The sequence below is a fragment of the Oncorhynchus tshawytscha genome, linkage group LG16 (assembly GCF_018296145.1).
Source record: "Oncorhynchus tshawytscha isolate Ot180627B linkage group LG16, Otsh_v2.0, whole genome shotgun sequence".
NCBI lineage: Eukaryota > Metazoa > Chordata > Actinopteri > Salmoniformes > Salmonidae > Oncorhynchus > Oncorhynchus tshawytscha.
Window position 1 is genome coordinate 38545511 of NC_056444.1, and position 23309 is coordinate 38568819.

The 23309-nt window shown below is 42.0% G+C and overlaps 2 protein-coding genes and 1 pseudogene across 5 annotated transcripts in view; 1 reads left to right on the top strand and 2 right to left on the bottom strand.

The window, feature by feature from the left end:
• Positions 1-724: 724 nt before the first annotated feature.
• Positions 725-11593, bottom strand: LOC112215144 (annotated as a pseudogene).
• A 261-nt stretch (positions 11594-11854) lies between these two features.
• On the bottom strand, positions 11855-12209 carry LOC121838714 (prothymosin alpha-like). Its single transcript, XM_042298603.1, has one exon. It carries the CDS (start codon positions 12148-12150, stop codon positions 11893-11895), a length of 258 nt encoding a protein of 85 aa, XP_042154537.1. The 5' UTR covers positions 12151-12209; the 3' UTR covers positions 11855-11892.
• Positions 12210-16524: 4315 nt separating this feature from the next.
• Positions 16525-23309, top strand: part of LOC112215631 (limb region 1 protein homolog) — a 62866-nt gene continuing 56081 nt past the window's right edge. For 2 of the 4 annotated variants that reach the window (XM_024374817.2, XM_024374819.2), the window contains exon 1: positions 16527-16731. In XM_024374817.2, coding sequence (XP_024230585.1) covers positions 16669-16731 — 63 coding nt within the window. In that variant the 5' untranslated portion in view covers positions 16527-16668. Of the gene's footprint in view, positions 16732-23309 lie in introns of all 4 variants that reach the window. The other 2 variants (XM_024374820.2, XM_024374818.2) reach the window with 2 other exon arrangements.

The following is a 23309-nucleotide window of genomic DNA, read 5'->3' on the forward strand; positions in this document are numbered from 1 at the left end:
CTGCCAGAGAGGATTATTTCATATGACCATTGCGTCCGCCCGGAAAGTGAGCTCAGTTTGACATTATGCAAATAAGCTTTCACGAATTCCAGAGACATAACATACAGGAAACACATTCACATTTATCAAGACCCATCAAATCAGATGAATTCAGTATGCAAATGTTTATTATTTCCCCTTTATGCACATCTCAAATGTTCACATTATTAATCCTCTATTCATCTGAAACATGCATTTTAGAAGACTGCATACCATTGCTACATGGCAAAAACAGAATAACTTGGCATTCTGTACAAATATATAGACAAAGGCAATTTCCATTATGACAATGAATTCAACTTGATGCATCAGTGTTAACTACACTGGAAATAGAAAATAGAATTGTCCACAACGGCATGGCCATTATCATTGCCACTTGATGAAGCCTCTACTTAATGTTGATATTTATAATGTCATAAAAACCATCTCTGTCATTGTCAATACTGCAATTCATTAAAAAAAAGATGACTTATATGATGACTAAGACCTCCCAGAGGAGCCATTTCCATTGACCTTGGGGCAACATCCAAAATCACAGTTTAAAAACCCCATAACAAAACAGCATTGCTTCAGTCTTGAAATTAAATTGATGGGTTTGTTCTTTGTAATAAAGACCATTTTCTCCAAACAGGTGTCTTTTGTTCTCCTGGCATTCTCCCAGAGTCCGAACGTGTCTGTGTGTGTTTTACAGTTTGAGTTTGGTTTCTTTGGCCTCGGGGGCGACCTCGGCTTGCTCTGACAGAAGGCCTGTTTGCTCAGCTGGTCCCTGGGGCTGGGCATTCTTCAGTAGGAAGTGACTGATGAACAGCTTCAAGCCCTCCCACAGCATTCCTAGCTTGGGAATTCCCGAAATCCTGACGAGACACAACACAATGGCAGATATTGATACCAGACTTTTCACATGGTCAACCCTAAGCGGTGCAGTTTTACAGGAGAGCCAAAGGACTCTGGCCAAAGATGTTTCATGACTAGGTGAAAGGAGGAGGAATCTGACCCTGATAAAATGTATTCTAAACCAGGGTTCGTCAACAATTATTTTTCTGAGCTAATAGTCGGCGGGCCAGAACTTAATTAGCATATAATATTACCACAACTAATTGGCCTACATTACAAATTTAACACAATTGAACACATCTGATTATCACATAATAAATTCAGTGAAAATAACAATTTTGATTTGATTATGCTCATAAAATGACCAATGTCTCTATTCAATTATTATTTTAGTCTCTTTCTCTGAGCGTTGATTGGTGGGATAACCAGGTCTACGTAGCCTACTTTAGGCTACACTACTCTTTTTAACATCAACATTCGTTAAGAACAATTACAGTGCCTTGCGAAAGTATTCGGCCCCCTTGAACTTTGCGATGTTTTGCCACATTTCAGGCTTCAAACATAAAGATATAAAACTGTATTTTTTTGTGAAGAATCAACAACAAGTGGGACACAATCATGAAGTGGAACGACATTTATTGGATATTTCAAACTTTTTTAACAAATCAAAAACTGAAAAATTGGGCGTGCAAAATTATTCAGCCCCCTTAAGTTAATACTTTGTAGCGCCACCTTTTGCTGCGATTACAGCTGTAAGTCGCTTGGGGTATGTCTCTATCAGTTTTGCACATCGAGAGACTGAAATTTTTTCCCATTCCTCCTTGCAAAACAGCTCGAGCTCAGTGAGGTTGGATGGAGAGCATTTGTGAACAGCAGTTTTCAGTTCTTTCCACAGATTCTCGATTGGATTCAGGTCTGGACTTTGACTTGGCCATTCTAACACCTGGATATGTTTATTTTTGAACCATTCCATTGTAGATTTTGCTTTATGTTTTGGATCATTGTCTTGTTGGAAGACAAATCTCCGTCCCAGTCTCAGGTCTTTTGCAGACTCCATCAGGTTTTCTTCCAGAATGGTCCTGTATTTGGCTCCATCCATCTTCCCATCAATTTTAACCATCTTCCCTGTCCCTGCTGAAGAAAAGCAGGCCCAAACCATGATGCTGCCACCACCATGTTTGACAGTGGAGATGGTGTGTTCAGGGTGATGAGCTGTGTTGCTTTTACGCCAAACATAACGTTTTGCATTGTTGCCAAAAAGTTCAATTTTGGTTTCATCTGACCAGAGCACCTTCTTCCACATGTTTGGTGTGTCTCCCAGGTGGCTTGTGGCAAACTTTAAACAACACTTTTTATGGATATCTTTAAGAAATGGCTTTCTTCTTGCCACTCTTCCATAAAGGCCAGATTTGTGCAATATACGACTGATTGTGCTCCTTGGGATGTTTAAAGCTTGGGAAATCTTTTTGTATCCAAATCCGGCTTTAAACTTCTTCACAACAGTATCTCGGACCTGCCTGGTGTGTTCCTTGTTCTTCATGATGCTCTCTGCGCTTTTAATGGACCTCTGAGACTATCACAGTGCAGGTGCATTTATACGGAGACTTGATTACACACAGGTGGATTGTATTTATCATCATTAGTCATTTAGGTCAACATTGGATCATTCAGAGATCCTCACTGAACTTCTGGAGAGAGTTTGCTGCACTGAAAGTAAAGGGGCTGAATAATTTTGCACGCCCAATTTTTCAGTTTTTGATTTGTTAAAAAAGTTTGAAATATCCAATAAATGTCGTTCCACTTCATGATTGTGTCCCACTTGTTGTTGATTCTTCACAAAAAATACAGTTTTATATCTTTATGTTTGAAGCCTGAAATGTGGCAAAAGGTCGCAAAGTTCAAGGGGGCCGAATACTTTCGCAAGGCACTGTAGCTTCATTGCAAGAGAAAATGTCGCTCTCAAAAAGTATCAAAAGAAAGGTGGATCATAAAAATCGAGGATATGGTAAGATGAACGCATATCTCTATCCATTTCAGGGAAGAATGGGCAGAGCGTTATGCGTTCATCTTACCATATTTTCCCAATGCCAAGCCAGTGTGTCTTATTTGCAATGAAAATGTCACTGCGTGCAAATCATTTAAATCTCAGACGTCATTATGAATCTAAGCATGGAACTGTCGAAGTGGCCTTCCGCCCCAGACAGAGGCCTGACGCAGAAACATTGAAGAGTTAACTGCAAGCTGCACACAAAGCTTTTTTTGGCTGACATTCTGTCATTTAAACGGGTTAAATCTGCAGTTACAAGGAAGAGAGAAAAAAGAGGACATGGTGGAAAAACTTGAGGCCTTTACTAGGAAGCTTGAGTTGTTCCATTTGGACTTGTCACCTGGAAGGCTACTGCACCTCAGCACATGAAGAAACGACAGGCAGAGGGACCAGGCCGCAGCATTGTCACATAGGTGATGGACAATTTCATCAAGCAGCCGAGGGACAACTTCTCCACCAGATTTGAAGAATACAGCATGCCCAAGGGTATCATTGAGTTTGTACTTGATCCTCTCACAGTCCACCCAGGTGGAGAATTCTCCTCCCTTGCTAAGAAAAATGATACCCTTGCTCCCTCCATTGCTAAGAAAACTGACCCTTGTGCCCAAGGAAGCAAAGGTAACCTGCCTAAATGATTACTGCCCCGTGGCATTCATGTCGGTAGCCATGAAGTGCTTTGAAAGGCTGGTCATGTCTCACATCAACAGCATCCTCCCAGACCCATTCCAATTTGCATACTGCCCTAACAGATCCACAGACGATGCAATCTCAATCGCACTCCACACCGCCCTTTCTCACCTGGACACCTATGTGAGAATGCTGTTCATCGACTACAGCTCAGCGTTCAACACCATAGTGCCCACGAAGCTCACCACTAAGCTAAGGATTCTGGGACTAAACACCTCCCTCTGCAAATGGATCCTGAACTTCCTGACGGGCCACCCCCAGGTGGTAAGAGAGGCAACAACACGTCTGCCACGCTGATCCTCAACACTGGGGGCCCCGCAGGGGTTTGTACTTAGTCCCCTCCTGTATTCTCTGTTCACCCACGACTGTGTGGCCAAACATGACTCCAACACCATCATTAAGTTTGCTGACGACACAACAGTGGTAGGCCTGATCACCGACAACGATGAGACGGCCTATAGGGAGGAGGTCAGAGAACTGGATGTGTGGTGCCAGGACAACAACCTCTTCCTCAATGTGAGCAAGACAATGGAGATGATCGTGGACTACAGGAAAAGGCAGGCCGAACAGGCTTCCATTAACATTGACGAGGCTGTAGTGGAGCGGGTCGAGAGTTTCAAGTTCCTTGGTGTCCACATCACCAACGAACTATCATGGTCCAAACATACCAAGACAGTCTTGAAGAGGGCACGACAAAACCTTTTACCACTCAGGAGACTGAAAAGATTTGGCATCGGCCCCCAGATCCCCAGAAGGTTCTAAAGCTGCACCATCGAGAGTATCCTGACCGGTTGCATCACCACCTGGTATGGCAACTGCTCGGCATCTGACCGTAAGGCGCTACAGAGGGTAGTGCAAATGGCCCAGTACATCACTGGGGTCAAGCTTCCTGCCATCCAGGACCTATATAGGCGGTAGGAAGGGCCATTTTTCAATAAGATCTTAATTGGGGGGGGGGTTTACAGGTACAATATACAAGAAAAAGAAACAAAAATAAGTGATCCTCCACCCCCAATCTCCCATTCTATTCCCCCAACCCCACATCCACCCTCCTGGTGACCAGAGAAACCCTCCCCATACCACCCCTTCCACCCCATACCATCCCTTCCCTGTGGGGCTAATATGAGGTAAAATGTTCAGGTTTCAAACAATTAAGTAGGGCTATATGTTTTCAAAATGTATAAGCCTACTGCCTCCGGCTCAGATTGCAAAGTGGAAGGTGACGTGCTGATAGCCTGCCTACCTTTGCCTATGCACTTGAATGGCGAATGGAGGCACGCTTCAATACGAGTTGAGAAATAGCCTCAATAGAAAGCTGGGATCAAAACTTTTTTTAAACACACGATTGCATTAGCATTGTTGCGCAATGACTGGGCTTATAAAAGCACGTTTCACTCCAGTAGCAACCAGCTGTTAGGCCCATCCTGTACACAGAAAATAATGTAGTGTCACATACTGAAACTTGTGGCAACGTCTAGCTTTGGTATGAGAGCATTTCAGCAGTGCAGAAGGGTAGGGACACAAAACACACCGTACTAGCTTCTCAAAAGGCATCCAGGTAATCCTCGCTGGTCATGATGACGCAGAAGATATTTCTCCTTATGTCTGTTCATTCTCCGTTTCCAGGCCAGGTCTAAGATCTTTAAGCTGAACTGAGTAGACAGGTGAAGGAAAAATGGCATTATGATCAGTAAAACACATTGAAAATGTTGTCTAGTTCAGCTCAAATGTAGTGATATACAGTCAGGGTAGGTAGTGCATAAAAAAAGAATAATAATCATTTAAAAACGCTTTTATGAGAAAAGAAAATAACAAATTGTCATTATTTTTTGGATATTTTATGTTTTTTTTCTGATGGGTGTCCCTATACTGGGATGGTTGAGCTAACGTGCGCTAATGTGATGACATGACAGTTGTAAGTAACAGTCAACTTTCCAGGACATTGACATGTCTTATATGGGCAGAAAGCATTTGTTGCATTGAGATGATTTCATATTTTGCACATGCGTATTGCCTAAACATGTTGTGTGGTAAGCTCTGCACATTTGGGCGTATCTACATAATTTGGTGCTCTCATCCCTTTAACTGAATGAAGCTAGCTAGCAAAAACAACCTGGGTAAATGGAACTCCATCACTCATAGCGGTGGGAAGTAATGGTGCTGAGGGTCCTGCAGCACCCCCTAACAAATCACAATTAAAAATAATATATATTTTTTAAAGAGTTTTGGGAGCATTTCTTCCCCCCACCAAAATAGTGCCACTAGGCCTTTATTACTCCTGTACGAGCGGAGCAAAATCCGTTAGACAAACAATTTCAGCACCCCCACCGCAAAACATCTTCCCGGGGGCCATGCCTTAAATGCACCTCAAACAATTTTCCAAGTTGGATTTTCAAGGAAAACTTGGTATAATTCAGAGGGAGACCAACAGCTGAGCTGCCTAACCTTCATCAGAGGAAGGGACAGAAAATCATCCGATCCAATGCACCACACTTGCCTGACAGACACAGCATCCTGGAGCACACAACCGATCAGAGACGAGAGGAATGTTTTACAACATTTTGGACAATATCAGTGTTAAAATAAAAGCCATGTTTGATCCTTTTGTCAGCCTTGGCCCTACAGCACTGTCACCGAGAGGTTCTCCCTAAAGGACAGATGAATGGACTAAAATCACAAGTAAATGCATTTTCCTTTGCAATTTGCGGTTTAGGCTACTGTTCAATGAACATGAGAATAGACAACACCCCTTTGATGCATTTCATTTATCAAGCTAGAATTTTGTATTGAAGAAACACTTTTCAGTCATTTCAATTGTTGATATGGGATTTCCTTCAGAACAGTAATCATCACGTGTAATAATATTTCACATAATAATATTATTGTGTGCGTGCGTGCATTTGCGCATTCCACTCGCGGTGCATTGGAAGAATTGTAAATCCATTGTGAAAGGCTAGGGAGTTTGCGTTGCAAACTATTTGGATGAAATGTAACTGTGGATGCTACACTGGTCTATGGCCGAGCTGAGTTGAGCAGTGTGCCATTTTGTCGGATGATATGAAATATGTCGCCATCTGAGGCTATCGCTTTTGTATCTTGGCTACAATGGTTTTTACATCTGGTGAAAATGGTTTGTTAATTTCAGTTAATAGCCTATGTCACTGGTTGTTGGAGCATCAAGGTTTAATTGTCAGTAAATCAGGCTTTGATAATAGCCCGTGCCTAGCCAGCCACCGACCTCAACGCACGTCACTTCTCAAATGTTCATATGAAAGAGCTGCAGTAATGATTTGGTGGAACAACAGGGGCCATATGTATCAAGCATCTCTGAGTGCTAATCTAGGATCAGGTTCCCCCCCTGTCTAAATAAGATTATATGGTTTGAATCAGCACGACTATTCTGAGACACCGGAAGTATATGGCCCAAGATCTTTTATGGTTCTAGTACCTTTCCTTCTGCAGTTGTCTGTTTTGATGTCATGTTGCCCTGGTCACCTATCATGGGTGCTCTGCTCCACAATAAGCCCACAATCCACCAGCGGCCCACCTGCTCTGCAGCCAAGAGGTTCTCCAAAGAGACCCTCAGCTTCACATCACTGGCCCCTGACCTCTGAACACAACAGTTAAAACATTAGATGCTACACTGGTCTATGGCCGAGCTGAGTTGAGCAGTGTGCCATTTTGTCGGATGATATGAAATATGTCGCCATCTGAAGCTATCGCTTTTGTATCTTGGCTACAATGGTTTTTACATCTGGTGAAAATGGTTTGTTAATTTCAGTTAATAGCCTATGTCACTGGTTGTTGGAGCATCAAGGTTTAATTGTCAGTAAATCAGGCTTTGATAATAGCCCGTGCCTAGCCAGCCACCGACCTCAACGCACGTCACTTCTCAAATGTTCATATGAAAGAGCTGCAGTAATGATTTGGTGGAACAACAGGGGCCATATGTATCAAGCATCTCTGAGTGCTAATCTAGGATCAGGTTCCCCCCCTGTCTAAATAAGATTATATGGTTTGAATCAGCACGACTATTCTGAGACACCGGAAGTATATGGCCCAAGATCTTTTATGGTTCTAGTACCTTTCCTTCTGCAGTTGTCTGTTTTGATGTCATGTTGCCCTGGTCACCTATCATGGGTGCTCTGCTCCACAATAAGCCCACAATCCACCAGCGGCCCACCTGCTCTGCAGCCAAGAGGTTCTCCAAAGAGACCCTCAGCTTCACATCACTGGCCCCTGACCTCTGAACACAACAGTTAAAACATTAGATGCTACACTGGTCTATGGCCGAGCTGAGTTGAGCAGTGTGCCATTTTGTCGGATGATATGAAATATGTCGCCATCTGAGGCTATCGCTTTTGTATCTTGGCTACAATGGTTTTTACATCTGGTGAAAATGGTTTGTTAATTTCAGTTAATAGCCTATGTCACTGGTTGTTGGAGCATTAAGGTTTAATTGTCAGTAAATCAGGCTTTGATAATAGCCCGTGCCTAGCCAGCCACCGACCTCAACGCACGTCACTTCTCAAATGTTCATATGAAAGAGCTGCAGTAATGATTTGGTGGAACAACAGGGGCCATATGTATCAAGCATCTCTGAGTGCTAATCTAGGATCAGGTTCCCCCCCTGTCTAAATAAGATTATATGGTTTGAATCAGCACGACTATTCTGAGACACCGGAAGTATATGGCCCAAGATCTTTTATGGTTCTAGTACCTTTCCTTCTGCAGTTGTCTGTTTTGATGTCATGTTGCCCTGGTCACCTATCATGGGTGCTCTGCTCCACAATAAGCCCACAATCCACCAGCGGCCCACCTGCTCTGCAGCCAAGAGGTTCTCCAAAGAGACCCTCAGCTTCACATCACTGGCCCCTGACCTCTGAACACAACAGTTAAAACATTATTCACATAATGCTCAGGGGTGAAGTTTCACCTAATTACAGATCTAGGCACAGCTTCCCCTTCCCCAATCCCAACCTTAAATGTAAGTGAGGTATATGCTAAACTGACCCTAGATCAGCGTCTAGGGGCAACCTCACCTTACTCCTTCACACTCCCCTCATCTGGGTGCTAAAACATATATTATAAACTGGGTGGTTCAATCCATGAATGCAGATTGGCTGACAGCCGTGGTATATCAGATCGTATACCACAGGTATGACAAAACCTTTATTTTTACTGCTCTAATTACATTGGTAACCAGTTTATAATAGCAATAAGGCACCTCATGGGTTTGTGGTATATGGCCAATATACCACGGCTAAGGGCTGTATCTATGCACTCAGCATTGCGTTGTGCATAAGAACAGCCCTTAGCAGTGGAATATTGGCCATTTACCTCACCCCCATGCCTTATTGCTTAAACATAAACTGCTATGTGAGATTACAGCGCCCCCTGGTGGTTTTAGCTAAAATGTGCAAGTGATGTATACTTGAGGTTGAAACATCAACAATGGGTGAATATTTCATGGCTGAGCAAAGAATGGTTTTGAGGTTATGATATGACAGTTTGTTAGCAAGTATTAAGTTAATCAGATCCATATCCCACCAGAGTTCTCTGTAGCTTTTGCAGTCTCTCAACAGGCTCTGGGTCATGGACTGGGACCTTCCTCATATCGTTGTTCTTCAGAGCCAACATGGTCTGCAGCTGAAGCACTCCTAAAGACAGAGATGATATTCAGAAGAGAGTTGGCTTGTTATTCATTTTTGACTGCTAAGGAATGCTAATTGCGAGTTGCTCTGGATAAGAGCTGCTAATTGAGCAAAATGTTAAACAACCATGTTCGAAAGCATTACCACCAATAAGGTGCATTTCAGAGTATAGACAGAGGGTGATGTTGAGAGTGGTGTTGTGTGGTAGCTGTGACAGACCGTACCCTGTTTTCATCCTTGGTGCCCACACAGCTGCCTTTGCGCTGGACCCCAGCTCTTTCAGAGCCAGGGCATCATCCTTCCGCAGGGCGAAGCCTACATTTTTCAGCATGAACAGAACCAGCTCAATGTCCTTTTTCGGTGAAAGCCCCAACCAGCATCTTCAGGATGTCAAAGGTGAGGAGGGCGTGCACCACCTGGAAGTTGTAGAGATGTGCCACCATGGCCACCGGGCTCTTCCGTCAAACTTCCACACCACTCTCTCCAAGAAATTAGCCCCCACCTGCAAAATGCTACATTGTGTCAAAGAACAGAAAAAAAACCAAGTCATTGGAACCTTGAATTGCTGGAGGGTATGTGAACATGTGTGTTTCAAGTTTGATTGAGTGTGGTCATTTACTGACAGGTGGGGAGTAAACCTGACTGAAAGAGACAATGCTAATAGAAGGCCAAGGTGTGAACTGCCACTTTCCCATTAATCAAACAGGGAGCTTATAAAGGAACTGGTGACAAGTCACCACTGAGCACGTAAATCAAACAAACCACAAGCTAATGATCATTCACAGGTTAATGGTTACTCCTTTTCTCACACAGACTGTGTTGTTACAAAATACTGTTTTCTTCTTTCTGTGCCCTTATCAGAGGAGCATACAGGGGTGAACTAAAGGTAAACTAAAGGTCACCAAGAGAGAACAGAGTTCTAGACAACTACACCTGCTACATATCCATTAGGATTCAATTGTAATTCTTAGTTGACTGTAACTAGCTCCCTTACTTTATGTCTGCATCCCAAATGTCACCTTATTCCCTATATAGTGCCCTATTTTTGACCAGGGCCCATAGGGCCCACATGTGGTGCTATCCAACACCTGACACCAACATAGTTAATTAGGGGAGTACCCTGACTGAGACTCAAACCCTGGTTTCTGTGACTGTCATTCCAAAACAATTATACCAAAAGGCAACAACAACAAAAAAATTGCTTGGTGAGGTCACTAGGTGTTGAACTTAGGTTGGATAGTATTTTTTTTTAAAGGGGGTCCAACTTAGTTTTTTAGCTCACTCCCCTCACATTTTTTTAAGGGTAGGTAGCATAAACATAACCACGTCACATATGGATTTGCATTAGTATACGCATTTTAAAAAATTGCCACTTTAGCTACAGCAGCGACATGACCTTGATAGCCAGTAAGAAGTATTTCAAGTCGGCAGGCAGGCCAATACAACACCATTGCACTGGTCGCCAGCTTATCGACTCTGCACCTCAATCAGCCACGCAAAACGTTCTTGAGTGGCAAGAAACCTGCCCAATTAGCTGATTCGCTTTCCATACACCCACTCCTTTCGACACACCCACTCGCCCATACTCCGGTTGCCATATTGAGCTGCAGTTACCCATACTTGTGTCTGTCAGCAGGCGTGCTAGCACTAAGCCAAGGTGGAAAAAGTTACAAAACTGCTGTAGCCTATTTCACAGAGAACATGCCGAAAAGTTTACAAAACAAAACGGAGAACAGACTAGGTACTACAAAATCAGAACTGATATGATTTTCTCTTTCTTTCGAGCGTGACACGCTTACGGGCCCTGGCTAGATAACACAGTCACAAGGTCCATGAAGAGCATTCTGCATGGCAGCAGGTGCCCCATCTGCTTCTTGTTTACATCACACTTCCTGTGATTGGTGGATTGTAGCTCACCACCGCTAACACTTGGTCTGGAATATAATTACATGCTTGAGCTAGCATACTAACTCGGTAAAACAGAGTAGATCCTACATATGACATGGAGAAATCGTGCATTGTGGTTGTGGATAGTTTTTTAAGATATCTGGAAATAAGTTCATAAATATGTAATAACACAAAAAAATTACTATGTTGGTACTTACAGGTAACCAGATTGTGACTACAACTAAGTTAAGTCTTTGACCACACTGTGTTGTTACATTGGTTAGTAAAAATGAATGCTTTATTAATTTTGCTTTTCTAATGCTTTACTTTAAATCAAATCTGAACGACCTTACCGGTTCACAAGTCCTTTGACTTGTGTCTTCAGTCTCTCTAGCTCAGCTTTGCGCTTATCATCCCCGGTGTCCTGTAAAGTGAGGAGGCACATATTTGCCTGCTGACAGGGCTGCCTATATATACACAGAATATTGTTTAATTTTCAGTCTATACATTTATGTTCGGTTTCCGGGACACAGATTAAGCCTGATGCTGGACAAAAAAAGTATTTTCAGTGGAGATTCTCCATTGAGCTTCCTTTTTAGTCCAGGACTACTAGGCTTAATCTGTGTCCATGAATACAAAACATACATTTTTTGCTGAAATTCACAAATGAGATTCTAATTGGGCAACTTACAGTTTCTGCCTTAGGCCCTGCAAGCTTTGAGTCTCAACTCATTCCTCTTCCTCTTAATTTTCTTCTTCCGAACCTGCTCCAACACTCTCATCCATTCCTTCTCCGTCCTCATCAATCTCATCTTCCTCCACATACTTGCCTTCCGCTGCATTGGCATCCAGATCTACGTCACTGTCTAGTTCGCTGCCCTCCTCTTCAGAGTCTTGTTCTTGTTCTTCCTCCTCCTTGCCGGACATTTCAGATTCACTGTCTTCCAATTTCCTGAATTTCTTTTTGGCAATGTCCATGTCGTCATCACTGTCATACATCATCCCAGAAGCTGCCGACCCAGCTTCCAGTATACCCAAAATGTAATCAAGTCCATCATCAGCAAATTGTTTCCCCTCTTGTTATACCCAAGAGATCCCTCCAATCTCGTAATTTCTCGGTCCTCTGCATCATTTGCTTCCAAAATTGCTTTTTTTCTTGATTCCTCGAGTCTGTTTCTTTGCTGTGCTTTCTTAGACGGATTCTTAGGTCCTGTTTTCTCAGCCTTCTCTCAACTGCAGTCTCAACAGGAGTTCACTTGGACTGTTGAGCTGCTGGCTCATCCTTTCTTCAATTTTCCATTCACCTTGTTGTTTGTTGTTTATCAGATGGGGTTGCAACTTCCTCACTGTCACCAGTGGATGCGTTGAGAGCCTTGTAACGTTAGCCTTCATAGCGATTCTTACTTTGTCTTTTTTATCTTTCTTTTCTCCTTATGCATCACTTCTACTTTTCTTCTTAACAAATCTCAAACTACAGCCATCTTCCGTTTCACCACAGCCTACCTTACTCTTTACAAAGTCGTTAACTGTCACCATATACTTTTGCAATTTCCCTAGTTACCACAGTCATAAATATATCTACTATTCTACAATGTAGCTTCTTAAAATCTGATGTTAAACGTATCCCTCATCTTAATCACACTGCTAACCTTATGCCCAAACCTAACCTTAAATGAATACGATTTTTTTGGGGTGTGTTTTCATGAATTTGTATGATATACAATATAGGCTAACCGTGTAGTTAGAGTTAAGGTTTAAAATCAGTTTTTAACAAGATAAATTGTAGAAATCGGCGGGGTTTAGCCATAATTAGGACTTTGTAACTGTGTCAACTAGTAACAACCCATTCAGTGGGTTTTGGCTGAATTACAGTTCTCCTAGCAGCAGGATATTATGCTGGAGCACGATCATGGAGTTAAATTTTTTTTAAATAAGAGCCCCCTGCAAAGACATGCAAATATCGAACGTTTTTTCAGCGCATTGTAACCACCTTCGAAAAAATAAATAGATAATTTGACGTATTTTCTTTTTTTTCTTATATTATTTATACCAGTTTACACAAATACTGCTATGTTTAAAGCTGTTGTGTAGGCTATATTTAAAGAAATACATTTTTTTATAAAATACAAATAAATGTTATTGGAATTACTCAATATAGTCTGCAAAAATGAAATGGGTCTCTTGTTCTGGGCAACGGGTTTAATACAGAGTACTTGTGACTCCTTACTCCATCCACTCCAATCACTGCAATGCAATACACAGTATATGGGATACTTGTTGGTACTTTAGAGATAAAGTTGTTCTACCTGTCTCAGCTAAAGTGGGGTGGGAAATACTCAGTAGGGTCTCTACTAACCAAATATGTGTCGTTTTGTAGGGGGACTGCGTCATATCCAGCAACACAGCTTTAAATTACCTGGTGCTATCCATGGTCCTGAAATCAATACACACTCAACAACGAAAAGGAAACACAACTATCAAACGGTTTAATCAAAATGAAAACTAATTTATTTACAAGTTAAATGTAATGCATATTAACCAGGCTATTATGACACAGCATAATCACACTTTCTGAACAGCAATGGAGATAATGATTTACAAGTTGTAGTCTGATATGTGCTTCTTATCTATCAAGGTTTTCAGTATACAGTAAAGGCCTATTACCTAGTTTAAAAGAATAATAACAGAGAGAAGATTATTTACAAGCTACATTGTCATGATTATCGATCAAGGTCAGCAAATGCACATTTTGCAGAGTTGAACATGTATTACAAGAGCCAACAAGGCTGATAGGCTAACAATACACAGCATAATCAAGCTTACAGAACAACAATGGAGAACATTATTTACAAGTTATTGGCCTTTATGTGTTGCTTTTCTATCAAGGTTAGCAGTATAGCAGTAGACTGTGAAGGCAAGGTGACTGGTAATATGGTTGAGTACAAACAGTGTAGTCATTCCTTCAGTAAACCAATCAAACAGGGAAAACGTCAGTACAGAGACAAAGTGGATTCGAAATTCAATGGCTCAGACACAAGATGTATGTGGCAGGGTCGACAGACAATCACTGATTACAAAGGGAAAACCAGCCATGTCACGGACACCGGCGTCTTGCTCCCCCGGACAAGCTAAACACCTTCTTCGCCCGCTTTGAGGATAACACAATGCCACCATCGCGGCCGCTCCCAAGAACTGCGGGCTCTCGTTCTCCGTGGCCGACGTAATACATTTAAACGTGTTAACCCTCGCAAGGCTGCTGGCCCAGACGGCATCCCTAGCCACGTCCTCAGAGCATGCACAGACCAGCTGGCTGGAGTGTTTATGGACAGATTTAGTCTCTCCCTATCTCAGTCTGCTGTCCCTGCTTCAAGATGCCCACCATTGTTCCTGTATCCAAGACAGCAAAGGTAACTGAAATAAATTATTTCTGCCCTGTAGCACTCACTTCTGTCATCATGGAGTGCTTTGAGAGGCTAGTTAAGGATCATAGCACCTCTACCTTACCTTACCTGACACCCTAAACCCCCTTCAATTTGCATACCGCACCAATAGATCCACAGGCGATGCAATCGCCATGGCACTGCACACTGCCCTATCCCATCTGGACAAGAGGATTTCCTATGTAAGAATGCTTTTCATTGACTATAGCTCAGCCTTCAACACCATAGTACCCTCCAAGCTCATCATTAAGCTTGGGCCCTGGATCTGAACCACGCCCTATGCAACTGGGTCCTGGACTTCTTGATGGGCCACCCCCAGGTGGTGAAGGTAGGAAACAACACCTCCACTTTGCTGATCCTCAACACAGGGGCCCCACATGGGTGCGTGCTCAGCCCCCTCCTGTACTCCCTGTTCACCCATGACTGCGTGGCCGCAATGACTAGACAGCCTACAGGGAGGAGGTGAGGGCCCTGGCGAAGTGGTGCCAGGAAAATAACCTCTCCCTCAACGTCAACAAAACGAAGGAGCTGATCGTGGATTTCAGGAAACAGCAGAGGGAGCATGCCCCTATCCACATCGACGGGATCGCATATTTTCTCAAAAATATTTAATTTGTCAGGCCAAGTAATTGACTTGATGCATTTTATGGCACATGTCAAGGCTGGCCTTAGGCTGATTTAAATATGTAAAGGTACAACCATTATCAGCACCATTAGGTTAATATAGGTCTTTAACAGGTATGCCATTCCATCATTGTTTACATTGTGTCTTTGTTTACATTTTATTTCACACAGGAAGCAAACAGGGCCCCAAAAAACGGTTAAAATGTTTTGTCTTTACAACTGATATTCAACACAACAACAGTACATTAACCTATCATTTTGGAATTAACATGCAGGGCTAAATGCATGTGCCTATAAAACAGTGGCCCTCCAAAACAAACTATATTTGGTTAGTAGAGAGAGACCCTACTGAGTATTTTCCACACAACTTTTCTACCTGTCCAGCTAGTGTTCTTTCTATAGCCTAACATACCAGTGTCAACATTGTATTTTTTCATTATTGGTGTTATAAAATGTGTTTTATTTGTTATGTTTATGTCTAGCCAGACACCTAGGTACTTATAGATGTCCACACATTCTAGGTCGGAACCATCCAGGGTGGTGATGCTAGTCGGGCGTGCGGGTGCAGGCAGTGAACGTTTGAAAAGCATGCATATGGTTTTACTAGCGTTTAAGAGCAGTTGGAGGCCACGGAAGGAGTGTTGTATGGCATTGAAGCTCGTTTGGAGGTTAGATAGCACAGTGTCCAAGGAAGGGCCAGAGGTATACAAAATGGTGTCGTCTGCGTAGAGGTGGATCAGGGAATCGCCCGCAGCAAGAGCAACATCATTGATAGATACAGAGGAAAGAGTCGGCCCGAGAATTGAACGAGTTATCCACATTGTGGTTCTTTGTAGCTCAATTGGTAGAGCATGGCGCTTGTAACGCCAGGGGCAGTGGTTTCGATTCCTGGGACCACGATACATAAAATGCATGCACGCATTACTGTAAGTCGCTTTGGATAAAAGCGTCTGCTAAATGGCATTTATAAACTGGGTGTTTTGAGCCCTGAATGCTGATTGGCTGACAGCAGTGGTATATCAGACCGTATAGCACACGTATGACAAAACATGTATTTTTACTGCTCTAATTACGTTGGCAACTAGTTTGTAATAGCAATAAGGCACCTCGGGGGGGGGGTTGTGGTATATGGCCAATATACCACGGCTAAGGCCTGTATCCAGGCACTCCACGTTCCGTCGTGCTTAAGAACAGCCTTTAGCCATATACCACACCACCTCGGACATTATTGCTTAAATATATTATTGCAATGTTTTGAAATGCCGGATTTTATTTTGAAGTTTTTGTTATTACCATACAAAGTGACGTCATCGTTTGTGCTGCTGGCAGAATACTAGTCACAGAAGTGTACGTAGCCTGAGCCGTTTTCTTCTGTTGACCATAGACAGGTTTTATGGACGTCAGTTGTACGACTAGTATTCAGTGGGGCAATTGACTTGCATTTGCAATATGAAGAATGGAAGAAGACGATGTTACTATCAGAGAGCAGAATTTCCACAGCCAAGTTCGAGAGTACATTGTAAGTTAATCTCTATAACGTTCGCTTGCTAGCTTGCTAGCCAACATTTGATATGTGGCGATGCTGCTTACATTAGGTCAGTCAAACGCAAAGCTAACGTTATTTTGCTAGCAGGCAAGTTGCATATAGCTAGCTACCAATGATAACTAGCGAACGTTCCCCACGTGTAACTGTAATAGTAGCTTTCTGATTAGCTCACCTTTTATTGTAGCTCCACAACAAGGGATAGCCACGTTAAGGGGGGAAAGCTGCGATTTCTGCATCCATTTTGGGTCTTTAAAATTCTTGAAGAGTCAAACTTATGAATACCTCCATGAGTTCATGTGTCTTACCCTCAACAGAACCCAAAACATAAGCTTGTTTTACCCATTTGTTTTGTAAACAAACACTACCATTGTATTCTCAAAACATGCTTACAAGTAAACTATATATATCGGTCAGTCCTTGCATCTATATGAATTTGAGTTGTTCCATTTCTACAGTCCAATCCATCTATTTACCAGGTCAGTGTTCGGATAGCTGCCTTGCTATTGTTCGAACGGCAAATTGCGCCTTTATGTTTCCAAATAAGTTAGCTTGCCTCTGTTGTTGTCATCTTTCTCCTTCCTTCCTTGTTAAGTATTTTTTATTTTATTTAATCTTTATTTAACTAGGCAAGTCAGTTATGAACGAATTCTTATTTACAATGACGGCCTAGGAACAGTGGGTTAACTGCCTTGTTCAGGGGCAGAACGACAGATTTGTGCCTTGTCAGCTCAGGATTTGATGCAGTATGCTGGTAGTGGCTACCCAATTAGCTATAGGCAATTCCATGGTAATGAGTCTTTTTCCTTCTAAATGTTACCAAACAAAAATGTAATTTAAAAAGTATATTAACTCTATGCACAAGGCCTAATTTTAACAATTTCTGCTGATAATTTTACAAAAACAAAAACTGCATGAAAAAGGCAGATGCTCAGTTTGATAACAGAATTTTTGTCAAATCTCCCTCTTTTTTTTTTATGTGGCCACGTTTTCCAAACACTCTGTTTAAATATCTGCTCTGAATTAAGATTCAAAGATGTCTGCAGAAAGAATGGGGTGTCAGCTATGACATGACACCTTGACTTTTGGTTATTGAACTACAGTAAGTGAAGTGGATTTACATCACGGAATTACATCATGGGCTCCTGATCTGTACCATACAAAAAAATACATAATTATGAATATCATTCTCTTCATGGTGATGTATCCTGAAAGGTAGAAATATTCAATATCCTCCTCTGCATATTTGGGTATTATTCTACACACGGGTTATTATTCTTATTCCCCAAAACAAGACTACATTTGGTTGGTCCGGACCAGACCAAATCTGAACCAATCATCTACATCACAGTACAGCACAATAGAGTTCAGTAAAATACAGTACATTTTACTGTACTCTAGAGTTCTCTACTGTAATGTACTTTACTCTAATTTTCTTTACTTTACTGTACGGTGCTGTCCAAATGTATGAAACATAGATGCCTATGATTGGTTCAGATTTGTTCTGGCCAGGGCGGACTGACCAAATGTCAACTACTTTTCAACGTCTATGGACGTCCGGTGTTGGTCGGTGTCCAGAGGTTGAGGATACTTGTGACAGTAAATGGAAAGAGGGTAGGTGGTAGGTGTCTGTAAGAGCCGGGAGAGGTGACATTAACTGGAGTGAGAGGGAGGGGTGGCCAGACTGTTTTAAGTATTGCTTTGACCACCAGTTATGAGCTGAACATAACAGTATGACAGTGGAAGGGAGGACAGTAGCAGGTGACCCAACTGTGGTTTGTGACTACTATGAATTCCCATTCTAGCCAATTAAATTACAGTAATTCCTTGACTGATAAATTGGTAACAGAATTATGAGTTTTGATCGCTTAAAGTTGACATCAGTAAAAACACTAACTAATTAATAGGGCAACCTTTACTTGTTATTTCTATGAACTTTCATTATCCTCCCTCTATCATGAGAGAGAAAAATGACAGAATATCTTAAAGATATGTGGGTTTTTGGTAACAGAATGACTAGGCACAAGGGGTTGTTTCTTTTTGTGTGATTTATTATTTTTAATCAATTTTACATTACACCATTACATAACACTGATAAAAACAAAAACCTAACACCCAACAAGACAGCATCTTTCAACTGTACAGTACCAATCAAAAGTTTTGACAAACCTACTCATTCCAGGGTTTTTCTTAATTTTAATATTTTCTAAATTGTAGAATAATAGTGAGATATCAACACTATGAAATAACACATACGGAGTCATGTAGTAACCAAAAAAGTGTTAAACAAATCAAAATATTCTTCAAAGTAGCCACCCTTTACCTTGATGACAGGTTTGCAAACTCTTGGCATTCTCTCAACCAGCTTCATGAGGTAGTCACCTGGAATGCATTTCAATTAACACGTGTGCCTTTTAAAAAGTCAATTTGTGGAATTTCTTTCCTTAATGTGTTTAAGCCAATCAGTTCTGTTGTGACAAGGTAGAGGTGGTATACAGAAGATAGCCCTATTTGGTAAAATGCCATTTTATTATGGCAAGAACAGCTCAAATAAGCAAAGAGAAACGACAGTCCATCATTACTTTAAGACATGAAGATCAGTCAATGCGGAAAATATCAAGAACTTTGAAAGTTTCTTCGAGTGCAGTCGCAAAAAACATCAGGCGCTATGATGAAACTGGCTCTCATGAGGACCGCCACAGGAAAGAAAGACCCAGAGTTACCTCTGCTGCAGAGGATAAGTTAATTAGAGTTAACTGCACCTCAGATTGCAGCCCAAATAAATGCTTCAGAGTTCAAGTAACAGACACATCAACTGTTCGGAGGAGACCGTGAATCAGGCCTTCATGGTCAAAGTACTGCAAAGAAACCACTGCTAAAGGACACCAAGAATAAGAAGAGACTTGCTTGGGCCAAGGAACACGAGCAATGGACATTAGGCCGTTGGAAATCTGTCCTTTGGTCTGATGAGTCCAAATTTGAGATTTTTGGATGTGTCCGCATGTGTAGTTCCCACTGTGAAGCATGGAGGAGGAGGTGTGGGGGGTGTGTTGTGTTATTTCATAGTTTTTGATGTCTTTACTATTATTCTACAATGTAAAGAAAATAGTAAAAATAAAGAAAAACCCTTGAATGAGTAGGTGTGTCCAAACTTTTTACTGGTACTGTATATCAGTTGTTTGAATATTAAACAGCAAGTAAAAAATGATATAAAAAAGTAACACAACTACACAGCTCCCATAACCCATACATTTGTACTAACTTATACCCTATCTTCTCACACTACCAGTCCCATATAGTTTTTATTTTATTTTATTTTTCATGTACAAAACTAAATGTGTTTATTAGTTGACAGGTGTCTTTACTTCAACATGAATATGTTTCAACTTATTTCTAATATCTTTCAAGACTTTATGGTAGATGTCGAACACCCCTTTTCTATCGGTTTGACCAGAAAGCTAAGCATTTGCTTATTCCACGTTTTTAGGATGGGAAAATGGTTGAGAAATTTCTGCGTAGTTTTTATTTTTATAGACTCTTTCATTTGACACCAAATTTGACATGTTCCTATGAACTTCCCATGCCGGCGCTCATGGGACTTTTTTACATGGAAATGCCACTATCCACGTTGGCATTCCAATGCTCCCTTCTAGCACATAGTGCCTAAGTGATTCTACTATGGAATGTGACCACCATTTGTGACCCACATTTTGTTGCTGTCACCGGAGTTATAGCATAGCCTAAACTTTACACAGCTAGTGCTGTAGAAGCATATGTACCTTAACATGAGGGATCATAGCTCTGGTCCAGGTCATCAGTTTGCGTTCCTCCACTGCGCATTCCTTAGTGGATTAACCCTGGACCAGAGCTAGCCCTGGACCAGAGCTAGTAGGATGAAGGTTTTTTTTTCTTTAAAAAAAAGGTGTGGTCACTATAGTGTCCCCTGTGTTGTGTGAGGTCAAATATCATAGAGGTGTACAATGCTATTTGAGGTGCCGGCAGTGCCCTGCACTCACTCTAAACTAGTCTATGTCATGGGTTGTCTCTGCTGCGATGTCTAACAACATTGACCCTCAAGCAGAAATGAATGAATATTGAAAACGCCTTGACTGTTAGGCTTTATCAGTACATCCACTGAGTCATGCGTATGATGGTAGTAGATGCATGAATCATGCAAAACATCGACCTGGTAGAAGCCGGGCAACAATGCGCTGCCTGTCACGAGGGAATGTGTGTAGAAAGCGGATGTAGGCTAGGATAGTTGGGTTTAAATTATGAGCCTACTGTTAAATAAGTGAGGATTCTAAGGGAGAAAAATAAGAAATGGGCCTAGATACAGTGGAGCAATTTGACGATAAGCAAAGTAGAGTATACTGTTGTCAGTTGATCACCATCAGCCAGCTCAGGGTTCTCCCTCGGTGTCCTGTCACTCCTGGGCACAGTCAGGCATCCACCTAACCTCATATCTGAAGTTTTGTCTGAGGGGGTTAGCTGTGTTGCTGCTGATCAGAGCACTGACCTTTCAGCTGTTTTTCTGGTCTGTTGTCATGTGGTGGCGAAATTGAGTTTTCTTTGTGAAGGGTTTTGAGAGCCAACCTTTGTCTATCATACTTTATAATGATAGACAAAGATATGTGTCTTGTCTGCCTGTTACTCCTGCTGACTCATGTCTCCTCGTGTTGTATAATGTGGAAACCAGAGATAGTGCTGCTGCGGAGGAGGAGGTCCACAGGCCTATTTTCTGTCTGTCCCACCGTCCGTAGGGGAATGTGGAATATTTCTGTCAGTGGTGGGGCTCTGAGGCCCTGGGTTTGGCAATGGCACTGCGAAAAATGTATTCAGTTGTTGTTAGGCCGTCTAATTCCAGATCAAGTTGCATGTAGATAAATGAATTCAAATTGGAAATGTAGGGGCTATCTCGTGACAAACAATGACTATTATGGTTTAAACTAGTCAGTTGCAACTTTTCTGTTTGAAGCTATCTGTTCTTTAGATTTGGATATGGTGTGGCCAGGGCTGTGATTCATAAAGTGCCTCAGTAGGAGTGCTGATCTAGGATCAGTTTGAACTTTTGTATCATGGGTACCTGTTCCTAGATCAGCACTACACTGAGGTGTTTTATGAATACATACCCAGTCTACAAGGCGAGGGCAAGGTGTTGTTGAATATACGTAGCAAAAGTATCGGCACCCACCCAGGCTATTCTTTCCCTGTAGGAGTGAATCACCTAGACTTGAGAGAGGCCTTTGGGGGGAGGTCTGCCTGTAACCTGATCAAGGCTACATGCATAACTGGTATCCATCCAGCCAGGCCATCCCAACTTCCATCAATCATAGCTGTCTTATGGAAATAACTCTACGTATACAGTACATGATATGCAGTGATACATATCCCAGCAAACTTGCTGTCATAGACCATGTATCGCATGTCCATAAATTACCAGTGATGCACCGATAAGACATTTTTGACTGATATAAAAAAAAAGTGGGATTTTAAGCATTCTAGTACAGTTAAATACTTAACACACACACATGGACGCAGCGGTTTAAGGCACTGCATCTCAGTGCAAGAGGCGTCACTACAGTCCCTGGTTCAAATCCAGGCTGTATCACATCCGGTCGTGATTGGGAGTTCGATAGTGCGGTGCACAATTGACCCAGCGTCGTCCGGGCCGTCATTGTAAAGAATTTGTTCTTAACTGACTTGCCTAGTTAAATAAAGGTTACACACACCACACTAGAGTTTGACCGATTAATCGGAATGGACGATTAATTAGGGCCGATTTCAAGTTTTCATAACAATCGGAAATCGGTATTTTTGGGCGGCGATTTTTATTTATTTATTTTTAACACCTTTATTTAATCTTTATTTAACTAGGCATGTCAGTTAAGAACACATTCTTATTTTCAATGACGGCCTAGGAATGGTGGGTTAACTGCCTCGTTCAGGGGCAGAAAGACAGATTTTTACCTTGTCAGCTCGGGGGAACCAATCTTGCAACCTTACAGTTAACTAGTCCAACGCAATAACAACCTGCCTCTCTCTCGTTGCACTCCACAAGGAGACTGCCTGTTACGCAAATGCAGTAAGCCAAGGTAAGTTTCTAGCTAGCATTAAACTTATCTTATAAAAAACAATCAATCATAATCACTAGTTAACTACACATGGTTGATGATATTACTAGATATTATCTAGCGTGTCCTGCGTTGCATATAATCTGACTGAGCATACAAGTATCTAAGTATCTGACTGAGCGGTGGTAGGCAGAAGCAGGCACGTAAACATTCATTCAAACAGCACTTTTGTGTGTTTTGTCAGCAGCTCTTCGTTGTGTGTCAAGCATTGTGCTGTTTATGACTTCAATCAAACCTATCAACTCCCGAGATGAGGCTGGTGTGACCGAAGTGAAATGGCTGGCTAGTTAGTGCGCGCTAATAGCGTTTCAAACTTCACTCGCTCTGAGCCTTGGGGTGGTTATTTCCCTTGCTCTGCATGGGTAATTGCTGCTTCGAGGGTGGCTGTTGTCGTTGTGTTGCTGGTTCGAGCCCAGAGAG

Coding starts and splice junctions, on each gene's coding strand:
- LOC121838714 (XM_042298603.1), bottom strand. CDS start 12,150: ATGATGTATGACAGTGATGACGACATGGACATTGCCAAAAAGAAATTC.